Raw genomic sequence first — 12,806 nt, forward strand, 5'->3', positions numbered from 1 at the left:
TTCATTACCATGAGCTCGAAGTAAAGCTTCAGCAGTAAAGAGAGGAGCCTGAAGCATGTCTGCAGTTTCCACAATAAGCATATCTTTTAGTCTACGAAGATCCTGAGGCCTTAATCCTTCATATGGCTTTGAAAAGAAAAAAAAATAAAGTTAAATGGGCATTATACTCATAGGAAGTATCAAAATGCCTATAAACAATATATAGTCAGTACTATGTATCCACAGTTCTGCATTCCATGGATTGGATCAACTGTGGATTGAAAACATTTGGGGGAAAAAAAAAATAAATGGTTGTGTCTATACTAAACATGCACAGACTTTTTTTTGGTCATTATTCCTTAAATAACACAGTATAACAACTAATTACATATTATTTGCATTGTATTAGTTATTATAACTAACCTAGAGATGATTTAAAGTATATGGGAGGATGGGCATACATTACATGCAAATACTACCCATTTTATATAAGGGACTTGAGTATCTGTGGGTTTTGGTATCCATGAGGGTCCTGAAACCAATCCCCACGGATACTGAGGGATGACTGTACATGACTATCATTTAAAATCTTTCTATTTAAATTTGTTTATTAAACTTCAAAAGGCTTTTTTAATGCTCCACTATCATGGACTTCAAACTGCCCTTTCACAAGTCTCTTTTATGCTATAAAACAGATGCTGGGACTCATGTACCTTATCATTCTAAAAATAAAATATCATAGTATAAGGGCAAGACCATCTTATCTTACAGTGTTAAAAAATTTTGGATTATACAAGAAGTATGAGAAATAAAACCCTACAATTCCACCATTGAGCAATAATTATTCAAGTTCTTGGGTATTATTGTCCAGTCTGTTCTTTCTGCAAATCAACTGAGTATGAATATATATGTTCATTTAGGCACAGTTTTGGGTATCCTATCAACATAAGAGAAATGGAGCAGAACTTGGCGAACGCCCACAGTCTCAGCTACTAGGGAGGCTGAGAAGTGGGAGGATCACTTGAGCCCAGGAGTTTGATGCTGTAGTGTGCTACAAGCATGCCGGTGAATAGCCACTGCAGTCTAGCCTGGGCAACATAGTAAGACCTTTTTTTTTTTTTAAAGGAAAGTTAACCAAAACTTTTCTATATAGGAATACTATTAAGTAAGAGAGAAAGAAGCACTGTAATTTCATCCAAATTATCCTTAAAAAAGCCCCAAACTATCACATACAATTCGCTTCTAAGCTAATTTATGAAACATGAGTTCCTCTACAAAAACTTAGTAAATTCTTTAATGGTTAAATTAGTACTACTCATTCCAGTACAGAAGTCATACATTGCTTCTAGAAAATGTATTCCAAATCCAGACTTGGGATTCTAGGTACCTCTCCTAGCCTCAGCAATGACAGTGAATACTTCCTGATATTCCCAATGATGGCAATTGCGTACTTCCTGGTCTTATATTGTAAATGTTCTTTTTCAGGTTAGCCATCATTCGACTTCATTTACGTTGAACCAAATAGAGAGAGAGAAAATGGTGAATTTAATCATGATTCTCCAGATCAGTGTTATCTAGAGAATGACAGTGCAAGTAACGTATAGGAGAAAAATTAGCTTTGCTTGCAGTTCTGACATAATGTATCTGAAGATTTAATTTTAGGTAAACTAAGAAAGAAGGGATAATATGAAACAATCTGCCTAGATCCAGTTTTTTAAAATGCATGTAGTTTTAAACTTCAATAGGTAACAGTGGAAGAAAAATAATTCTTAAAGGATAAAGACATACCGCCTTCATGAACATATAACATATGCACTCTGAATCTTCACAACAGAACTGTAATTAGGTCATGTGAAGCATTTCAATACATTGCTTAGTCCCAAGTGGGCACTACTTCTCTCTTCCGCAAGACAGATTAAAATGAAGGTGCCTTTCTCTTTCCTGTTGCAAAGATAAACTGCTTCTATTTTCAGACTAAACAAACCAGCAATAACCTTCAAAGCAGTCAGTACTGACATAAAGAAAAAGAAAAACTAAATTTAAAAGAAACATGAATAAAATTACCTCTTTCGCATCAGTGCATACTACTGCTACCAAAGACCACTGAAAAATTGTGAAACAGCCTATTATACAAACTGCACTACCTTCATATTATAATAGTTCTCTTCAAAAATTATTTCAGAAAGGTTGTCACGTAAAGGAGTTATGAAAGTATTTGTTCTTATTTTTTTCACAAGGAAAACAGCCTCCCCTCCCTATCGGTAAAACATGTTTATTGTTAAAAAGAAAAAAAAGAATAGGCACTTATTTACCCAAAAGTATCTGTAACTGTTAAAAATTTAAAAGATGTTTAGATGCTCAGGGAGAAAGGATATTTCTAATTCCCCTTAATAGCAATCTCTCATTAGCTGATCCATGAGCTTAACTTGGGAGGGAGGGAGGAAAAAATAGCCAGGAAAGTTTTTAGGATTATTTGACCCTTCCCTTCATTTCCGCTTCCTCTCTCCTTATTCAGCAGTTCTTGCTTGTGCATGAAGACCTAGGCTACCCTGAACCGTACTCTGAAATGACAGGAAGCCAGCAGCTTCTGCAGAGCAGAGTAGGTTAAACCTGCTAACTAATATAGTCAGCAATGTCCAGCATGAGTTTCTTGCCAGAAAAAGAACGTTGAGCCTTTTAAAGTTATATAGACTAAGAGAGGGGAAGGGAAGGATGATTCTTTAGATGGGCTTTCATAGCAGCATATTGCCCACTTTTTCCCTTCATATACTCGGATGTAGCTGCACAGTCCTACTCCTACAGAATCTGACCCCAACCTACGTCTAATACTCGCTAATTTTTCTGTTCTCCCTTTAGTGTTTAAATAAATTGAACACACTCTTCCTAGCCATCACTTAAATATCTCATGTAAGAAATCTCTTTACAGCAGTGCCCACTCTCCAAAATTACATGTTCACTTACTTTTAAACTTATTTGTGTGTTTCTCTCTCCCTGTTGGAACGTAAACACCTAGAATGTAGTCACTTATCTTTGTTCCTCCAAGCATCTAAAACAGCGTCTAGCAGTCACTCAGTTTTGTTGAATGATGGGAATAAGAAGTGGATTTTACCAATTTATAATTTAATTATTTGGAGGAAAAGACTAAATTAAGAAGTTATAGAAATATATTATACACTGTCCAGATCATTAACTAAATTAAAACTCAGCTGAAATATACATTTCACCTTCAGAACATAAATTTTTAAAAGTACCTAAATATATGACTTAATACAATCACACAGCAGGCCATGTAAAATCACTAGCATAAGCAAAATAATCCAGAAGTCAACCAAGGTCAAAGTAGAAGGTACAAATACAAGTTTTAAAGAAAGCACTGACGTTTTTAAAAATTCAAGGGGGCTTGGTGTGGTGGCTCACACCTGTAATCCCAGCACTTTGGGAGGCTGAGGTGGGTGGATCATTTGAGGTCAGGAGTTCAAGACCAGCATGGTCAACACGGTAAAACCCTGTCTCTACTAAAAATACAAAAATTACCCAGGTGTGGCAGTGGGTGCCTGTAATCCCAGCTACCTGGGAGGCTGAGGCAGGAGAATCACTTGAACCCGGGAGGCGGAGGTTGCAGTGAGCTGAGATCGCACTACTGTACTACAGCCTGGGCAACAGAGTGAGACTCTTTCTCAAACAAAAAATAATTTTAAAAAAATTCAGGTAAAACTCATAACATAAAATTAACCATTTTAAGGCGTACAATTCAGCAACATCTAGAACACTTTCAGTGTTGTACAATCACCTTTATCTAGTTTCAAAACATTTCCATCATTCCAAAAGAACATCCTATAAACATTAAGCAGTCACTCCTTATCTTCCCTGCTCCCAGTTCTTGGCATTTTAGTTTTCTCTCTCCTTATTCAGCTGTTCTTGCCTGAGCATCACAGGACGCCAGCAGCTTCTGCAGAACAGAGTAGGTTAAACCTGCTAACCAGGTAGCCAGCTAAGGCAATGTCCAGATTATGAGTTCTGTTTCTATGGCTTTTATCTGTTTGGATCTTTCATATAAATGGAATCATCCAAATGTGACCTTTTGTGTCTGGCTTCTTACACTTAGCATACTGTTTTTGAGGTTGATCTATATTATATACAGAATGTATTAATAGTTCATTCCTTTTTATGGCTGAGCTATATTCTATTGCGTGTATATCTCACATTTTGTTTACTCATTCATTAGGTGATAAACATTTGAGTTGTTTTCACCTTTTGGCTATTATAAATAGTACTGCTGTAAACATCCAGGTAATATAGGCATTTATTTGAGTATGAAAGTATTACTCTTTACATTGTGAAAATAGTAGACAAAACAAATCCAATATGCGTTGAAAAAATCTACCAAACTAGAAAAATACAGGGACATGTGATCATAGTATTAGCAAGTCACAAATTCAGAAGACAAAAAGGAAAAAAATTTATACCTCTGAATACCATGTATGTAAAAAACTTAGGATATGGAAAAATACACAAAGTTCTCTTAGAAAGCATTAAGAAAACATACTTCATAGAAAATGCACAACTGAACAGTCAATTTACACAATAATCAGAGAAATAAACAAGGTACCATTTATTTGCCCAAATTGGGTAAATAATAATAACAATGATAATATTCAATGCTAGCAAGAATGTGGAGAAAAAGATTCTCTAATATACTAATGAAATAAAAGTAAATCAATATAATCTTTCTGTAATCTTTCTGGACAGTTTAAGAGCATCTGACAAAGTTTAAAATCTTATGACCCATCAAACCAATTTCTAAAGACACATAGGAACTACACTTTTAAAATGTGTATACAATGCAATAATGATGACTATGAAGTAATAATCATGATTACAGTAGCAGACAATTAGCTAATGTTGAAAATGAGTCAGGCACTGGTCGAAGCATATACATATATTAACTCATTAAGGATCACTATAACCCTATGAGGTAGGGACTGTTAACTTCATTTTAAGAAGAGACTGAGACAGAGAGTTTAAGTAATCTGCTCAAGGTCACATAGTAAGTTAATCATCGGGCAAAGATATGAACTCAGACAGTCTGGCTCTAGAATCCGTATTTTTAACTACACTAATGGCACAACTGGATAAAGAAGATATATATCAGGCAAATATTCACTGTAGCCTTGTTTTTAAAGGTAAAAATATATAAATTAGACGTTTGGCAATAAGTAAATGTTTAAAATATGTACATTATATGTTCTGACTTAGGAGAGATGTTCATGATATATTGTTAAGTTGAAAAAATATAGAATACAATATATGACATGATCTTACTTTTGCATTAAAAATTCAATATACATATATGTTTGCTTAACTCTGGTAGTATACATAAGAAATTGTTACCACTTGGGATACAGTCAGGATGAAGAAATTATTTTACATTTTTAGCAATAAATACTCATTATAAATGTCAGGAAATGCATGAAAATAGACAAAATAATAATTGTAAAGGAGATTACCTATAATCAAAATGATCGTTTTGGTATATTTCAATATTCTTCTTGTACATAGTCATTTTTTCCCATAGAATTAGTATCAAACTATTCTGTAACTTTTTTCTTAACATAATAATAGTTATATTAAGTCCATTTAGATCTTAAATCTACTGATAATGCCTACTGTTATTCCCTGATTCAATTATAAATTAAAATAAGACGGTATTTTGGGGAAAAAACTAAATGTCTTACAATTTAATTACATCAATATTATTTCTGGAAATTACTATAATAATTTAGTCTTCTGACTAAATTACTATACTAATTATTACAGTAAAAATTTCTGTTTGACTCAAGATAATGGATTGTCAAAAAGAAGGCAATATGGCAAGTGGAAGTTGCTTGGACCTGAAGTCAGAAGAATCAAGTTCAGCTCACTTTGATTCTGGCAAGTTACTCAGTTATTTTCCAGTTTTTCTTCCTCATTAAAAAAAGGTGGGGAGGAGAGGACAACTGTCATTCAAGGTTCCCATGTGGATTAAATAACCATGTGAAGGGTCAGCAAAATGCTTAGGGCACAGGCCCTCTTTCTTTCTATATGTACTTAATATGAATAAGCTTGTCTATAAAATAACCTAACTACAGAAACAAAAGATTTTTTAAAAAGTAAATTTTAATCCTAACAAACTCAGTTCTTTTGGCCATATGGAGAGTATAAAGCTCTGAAATTGTTGGGAATCCATAGAGAAAATAAACAACACGATCATATGATTATTTTTCTAAACATGTACAAACCAATAGTTACATAATACCTTTTAGAATCAAGTTAGCACTAAAAACTGAGGAATCAGAATCCTTTTGGGAGGAAAAAATTTACTGGGTTATAATTTCTTTAAGAAATATCTATGGATGCCTATTTTGTGCAAGCAGTGTTTCAAACACTGAAAATAGTCTGCTGAATAGGCAGATATGGCTCTACCCTTCACGGAGTTGACAGTCTAATAGGAGAGAAAGGCAATAAACAAGTAAACAAATACATAAAATAACATAGCATGTGATAGGTCCTATGAAAAATAAACAGGGGGTATAAAGTTTCAGATAAGACAGCAAGAATAGGTTTTGAGATCTATTACACAATGGTGACTATAGTCAATAACAATGTATTGTATTTCAAAATAAGAGTACATTTCAAATGTCTCATCTTAAAAAATGATAGGTTAGGGATAGATATGTTAATTAGCTTGATTTAATCATTCCACATTGTATATACGTACCAAAACACAACACTGTACTCCCAAATGTATACAATTATTATTTTTCAATCAAAAATACTACTAATAAAAAAGAATTAAAAACTTAAAATAAAAAGGGCATATAGTAAAGAATATTGGGAAGAGAGGAGACCTATTTTAGAAAGAATGGCAAAAAATAGCTGGGAGATTTCAGACGCAGGAAAGAGCAACTGCAAATGCCTTGGTGTAGTCTAGGCATTACAATGAGAGCAAGGTGTTCTGGGGAAAAATTAGGTCTGAGGTAATGCTGGAAAGGTATAGTGGTCAGATCACATAAAGGCTTACATCCGAGCAAACAGTTTGGATTTTATTCTAAGTACAATGAAAAATCATTAAATGATTTAAATGATATGTATAACATTTAAAATGTCATTCTGAATCCTGTGTACAATATGGATTCTAAAGATACAAGAATAGAAAGAAGAAGACCAGTAAGGAAACTATTACAGTAGCTCAGATAAGAAGTGAAGGTGGTGAGCGCCTAGAGAGGTAGGAGTACAGGTTGGGAAGAACAAATTAATTTACGTTGCATTTTTGGAGGTAAAATTGACAGGATTCCCCAACTGTTTGGATGTGATGATTAAGAAAATGTGAGGAATCAAGAATGCTTCCCCCATTTATGCTTGAGCAACTCAGTGGACAGAGGTAATATTTATTGAGACCGGGAAGACATAAAGGAAAATCAGAAGAGAATGTTGTCCTCAAAGCCTAGAGAGAAGTGTTTCATTAAGAAGGGATTGGTCAATTGCGTCAAGTGCCACTGAGGAATTCAAGTAAGATGAAGGCAGAAAAGTAAAACTATTACATTTGGCAACATGTCACTCCATGACGGGGGGCAGTTCCATCAGAGTAGAAGGGAAGAAAGTCATACTGCAGTGGGTTAAAGAGTGAATGGAAGGTGAGGAAGCGGTTCTCTCCTAAGAAGATAAGAGATATGGGGCTACAACTAAAGGGGAAGAGAGACAGGGCTAGGGAAGGGTTGAGTCAAGGGCTGCTTTTATGTTTTTTGTTTGGTTTTTAAGATGGGATCTACCAAAGCAAATCTGTTGATATGATCAATCCAAAGGAGAAGGTGAGACTGATGAACAGGAGGACTGGAGTCTGGTAGTACGAGGAGTGAATAGGATTCATACCTCACATCAGCACCTTATTTATAAGTAAACACACTCATATATGACAGACAGACAAAAGACCCATAGCTCCAGGTTTCCTAGATGTTATTATTTATTTTTAAAGTTCGAGACAGGGTCTCACTTTGTCACCAGGCTGGAGTGCCCTGGCATGATCATAGCTCATGGCAGCCTTGAACTCTTGGGCTCAAGCGATCCTCTTGCCTCAGCCTCCGAGTAGTTAGGACAATGAGTGTTGGCCACCATTCCTGGCAAATTTTTAAGATTTTCTGTAGAGGTAAAGTCTTGCTATAGCCCAGGCTAGTCTCAGAACTCCAGTGCCTTGGCCTCCCAAAGCACTAGAACTACAGGCATGAGCCACCATGGTTGGCCTAGATGTATTTTTATACTTTATGGCTATGAAGATGACAGGATATTTAGAATACTGTAAAGAAGAACACACAAACTGAGTTTTAAAGAAGAAAAAAAATACAAAACAACATACAATCTAAAATTACATGTAATTTTTTTACTGAGAAAAAAAAAATAAACTGACCTCTCGTTTGTCTAATGCAGCATATTCAGCTTCTATTTCTTCAGCCTCAGGATCCCGTGAGAATACCATTTGAGATTCCAGATTGAGGGCCAAATCTTTGTGGTGTTGCTTTTCAGCACAATCACAAGGAGTATCTTTATTTTCATTCTCAGCAAACAAGTCTCCTCCATGTTTTACTAAAAGCTAAAAAAGTTTTTTTCAAAAACTTGCAACCACAGGTTTAAATAAGTTATTTCACGCTATTTTTAAAACATTAAAAATATAATAAAATTAACACAACAAAAATGCAACAGTATGTACAGTATGCATTTGAAATGACAAAAAAAAAAAGGTATTTAGATACCAGTGGCTTCTGATTTTAAGATGAGTAATTCTTGTTTTTCAGTAATGAGTTCCTCTCGTTAAAAAAAAATTTTTAAAAACCCAAACCCAATTTTTTAAACTTCAGAAATTCTTAAGCATTTTGCTTAGTCCAAAAATAAAATTTGAAAAAGTTTATAGTTATTCAGTACTTTAAATTTGTTAATTTCTAATTTCTATAAATCTTTCTTAAACAAGGACACTGCTGATACTGTTAATTTAACTACTAATGTCTGGATGTCCTGGCATGGCAGACAAAAGTTTCATTCATTATCCAGTGAAACACTGAAATGAAATTAGGACGAGCAAGTCACTGAGGTAAAGCTGTTTTCAATATTCTTCAAAGGGACTAGCTACTGATAGCCACATTGGGAAGCTAAGTCTATCCATCTCTCTTTGACCCAAAGAAATCCCACCTTTAAAGACACATGGAATAGTGATTTGACTTGTTTAGTAATGAGGTTTCTGCTAGCTTTGCAGAAGTTAAGTATGTTGTTATTAAGGGCTATAGGTACAAGTTTCCCATTATGTCTGCAAAGACATTAAGAAGGGCATGAATGCCAGGAGAGCCATATCTAAGACAACTCTAATGGACAGCCTGACAGTCACAGGATTATTTTTGTTTTTGTTTTTGAGACAGAGTTTCGATCTGTCACCCAGACTGGAGTGCAACGGCATGATCGCGGTTCACTGCAACCTGGGTTCAAGTGATTCTCCTGCCTCAGCCTCCCGAGTAGCAGGGATTACAGGTGCCCGCCACCACGCCCAGCTAATTTTTGTATTTTTAGTAGAGATTGGGTTTCACCATGTTGCTTAGGCTAGTCTTGAACTCTTGACCTCAGGTGATCCACCCACCTTGGCCTCTCAAAATACTAGGATTACAGGCGTGGGCCACTGTGCCCGGCCATAGGATTCTTTTATAGGATTCAGTCATACTCATAATAATATAGTAGGTCACTATTTATTGTTTTCTAAACACTTTAAAGCACACACTCTCATTTAATATTAACAACTCCATATAACAGGGGTATTATTGTATCTCAGAATAGTTAAGTAGCTTGACTAACTAAAGTTACCCAGCCAGTAAGCAGTAGAACTGGGATTTGGACATGAGTTTGATCAAGTTTTTAACCATGACTGGAAAGTATACTGACTCGTAAGTAGGTAGGCTAATCATATAAATCGAAGTTAAATGCATTCTGGGTCCATCTTGAAGTTCTGCCCAGACTCTTACTTATGATCTAAATATTAACACTTTTTAGAGATTTTCATTTTGCATGAGTTAATCAAAATGGTAGTTTCTTTTTATTTTCTTCCAAATAATTTTATCTTCTTTCCCTCTTCAACAAATACACAACCTTCCTATAAAGTTCTTTGGAACTGGAATCCTCACGGTTCTCCTACAGTCCTAAGAATCCTCACAAAACAAGGGGCTTATATCAATGCCAGATCTGGAAGCCATGGGCTAACTTGACAAGCCCCCTGGATTTGACTTTAGCTTCTTGCTCTAGCCAGAGGTATGCCTTAGAGCTAAGGTAGTTTCTAAGTTGTAAAAATAAGCAAACCACCCGAGACTATGAAATATAGACCTATGGCCACAAAGCTTAAAATATTTACGATCTGGTCCTTTACAGAAAAACGTTTGCTAAGAATGGCTCTAAATTGTCATTCTGGCAGCCACCTTCTAGATTCCAAGGGCAAGGTCTTATCAGCTGCTACTTACCACCTAGACCCTTTTTAGTGCAAGTGTGGTCTGGGGACCAGTAGTATCTCCTGGGAATTTGTTAGAAATGAAGAATCTCAGCCTCATCCCCCAAACCCCTCCAAGCCCAGGCCTCTGAATCAAAATGTCATTCTGATCTCCAAGAGATTCTTTTTGCACATAAATGTTTGAGAAGCAATGAGCCTAAAGTACAACCGTACTAACGTACCAACCGTACCAACTAAAGTTGCCGTGTAAACTGATAAATTTATATTACCTAATTTATTCAATTCTGGGAACTTGTAGTAAATCCAGAAACTTATCATATCCATAGCAGGATCTATTACTGTTTTTACCCTCTCTGTTTCACAGGTTACCAACACCTAAATACAAAATATACTATCTGTTCCTGACTGCTACAGAACTAAAGAGCTGACTTTATTCTTGAGTTCTCTATTTAGAGTCATAGAAAATTGTTTCTAAAATGCATGCTTGCATAACTTTCAAAATCAGGATTTGGTTTACTTTGCAACAGATATCACTATCACTGCACAAAAAAATAATAAATTTTAGAAAACAAGACAAATCATCTTTAACTTAATGCCCTAGTCTTCCTTAACAAAAGCAAAGACAACAAAATTTAAGAAGTTGTACCCTAACAGAATCTTGGTAAGGGGAACCTTATTAAAAGGATATGCCAGAATGTGGACTTCACTCATTGGGGGGTTAAAAAATGTGTTTGAAGAGGGGATGTGTGAGAAGTCATTGTTGAAGGTAACTGCTGACCATTCTTAGAACTTGAGTGAGAATGACTGGTAAACTATCTTTGCAAGGTGTTCCCTAATGAGTTTGACTGCAGTTGGGGTGAGGGAACCATAAAGACCTGTATCTCATTGCTGCAATTTGGCACCTGTAGAGAAACTCATAATCAATTATGAAATGGGAGGATCCATGTTTGTAGCATTAGACTTGGCTATGAAAATCCACCTGTATGTTACCTTGGCATGGAAGATAGCTGACAGCAATAATGCCCAACATTGAGGAGAATGTGTTAAAAAGTACTTCAGCTTGCTGAGTTTTAGGGCATAAAGTCAGGAACACCAGTAAGTAAAAAGATGCATTCAGGGGAGATAGCTGCCAAAGTGTTGTGGAATAAACTTAGGTGTCTTAATTTGACAAAATAGAAAGTTATGTCTGGTTCTGAAGAATACTTTTTAAATGCTTCAACCAAAGCATCCAACTAAGTATCTGCTTTCCCAGTCTCAAATTAGCTAAGGAGGACTTAATAGGAGGACTGAATGTTTTACTTAAATATGGTTGTAAGCCTATCTTGGTGCACATAAAATGTTCTACCTTAAAAGAAACCAAATTATCATGATCGCAATATATCTGTTCTTCTATTCTGCCTTTCTTTCCATTCACAGTTCCAGAGGAAGAGGGGGAGGGGGCTTTAAGAGAGGTAACCCCTACTATTCAAGACAAATCCTACCCCATCCCTTTGATCACCCTCTAAATGGGTGGTGACTCTGAATTGACTTACTCAGGATCATAACTTAATCCTGCTATCCTTCTAGTTACTTTCCTAAAAATTTTCTATCTTTCTTGGCCTACATATTTCTCAAATTACTTATTGATACCAACTGTCTCTCAATTTCCTCAGCCAATGACTCAATTATGCGCAGGAATCTGACTTCTGCCTGGATTACGTTACTGAAACAATATTCCAGAAAGTCATTAATACCTCTTAACTCTCAAACCCATCAGCGTTTCTCAGTCCCCCAATTCCTTTACTTTTCTGCAGCACATCACATGATTGACCAGCTCCTCTCCTTGAAATTCTCTTGCATCTTTGACATTGTATCATCTTGGTTCTTTTATTTCTCTATTTTTTTGTGTTTCCCTCATAGGCACTACTTCTTGTTCTCATCTCTTTGAACACGGGCATTCTTCAAATTGATGCTGTGACTTTAACTCTGTTATTTTATCTATAACCTAAAGTCTTTCCCTTGCTTCTCTCCTCTATACATTATCCTGCTTTTAATTGTTAACTTTATGTAGGTAAACTCAATTCTAAATTCTAAATGAGTGTCTATATTCTTTATTCCCTAACACTTTCATCATAATTGTCAACAGCCTGCCTATCATTTCATGTGGATAAGCTAGGATGTCAATATCCAGCCTTCTAAATGAAAACTCAATATATTCTCCCTTCCTTTCAACCAATTCCTACATTTCACCTCACTTTCCAATGTCTGTTCATTGCTAGCAGGCTTTGAGGTCGCTCGGGCTCAAAACCATGTCCATGTTATTTAAAAATAAAGTTAA

At 35.5% G+C, this 12,806-nt stretch overlaps 1 protein-coding gene across 4 annotated transcripts in view; it reads right to left on the reverse strand.

Annotated features, from left to right (window-relative positions):
- The window catches only part of ANKIB1 (ankyrin repeat and IBR domain containing 1), a 156,004-nt gene that overhangs the window by 64,704 nt on the left and 78,494 nt on the right, over positions 1-12,806 (reverse strand). For all 4 annotated transcript variants that reach the window (XM_007982183.3, XM_007982186.3, XM_038004592.2 and 1 more), the window contains 2 exons: positions 8,420-8,602; positions 9-126 (listed from right to left, as the gene is read on the reverse strand). In XM_007982183.3, the coding sequence (XP_007980374.1) occupies positions 9-126; positions 8,420-8,602 (301 nt within the window). The remainder of the gene's footprint in view (positions 1-8; positions 127-8,419; positions 8,603-12,806) is intronic.

The sequence above is a fragment of the Chlorocebus sabaeus genome, chromosome 21 (assembly GCF_047675955.1).
Source record: "Chlorocebus sabaeus isolate Y175 chromosome 21, mChlSab1.0.hap1, whole genome shotgun sequence".
In the NCBI taxonomy this organism is placed as follows: domain Eukaryota; kingdom Metazoa; phylum Chordata; class Mammalia; order Primates; family Cercopithecidae; genus Chlorocebus; species Chlorocebus sabaeus.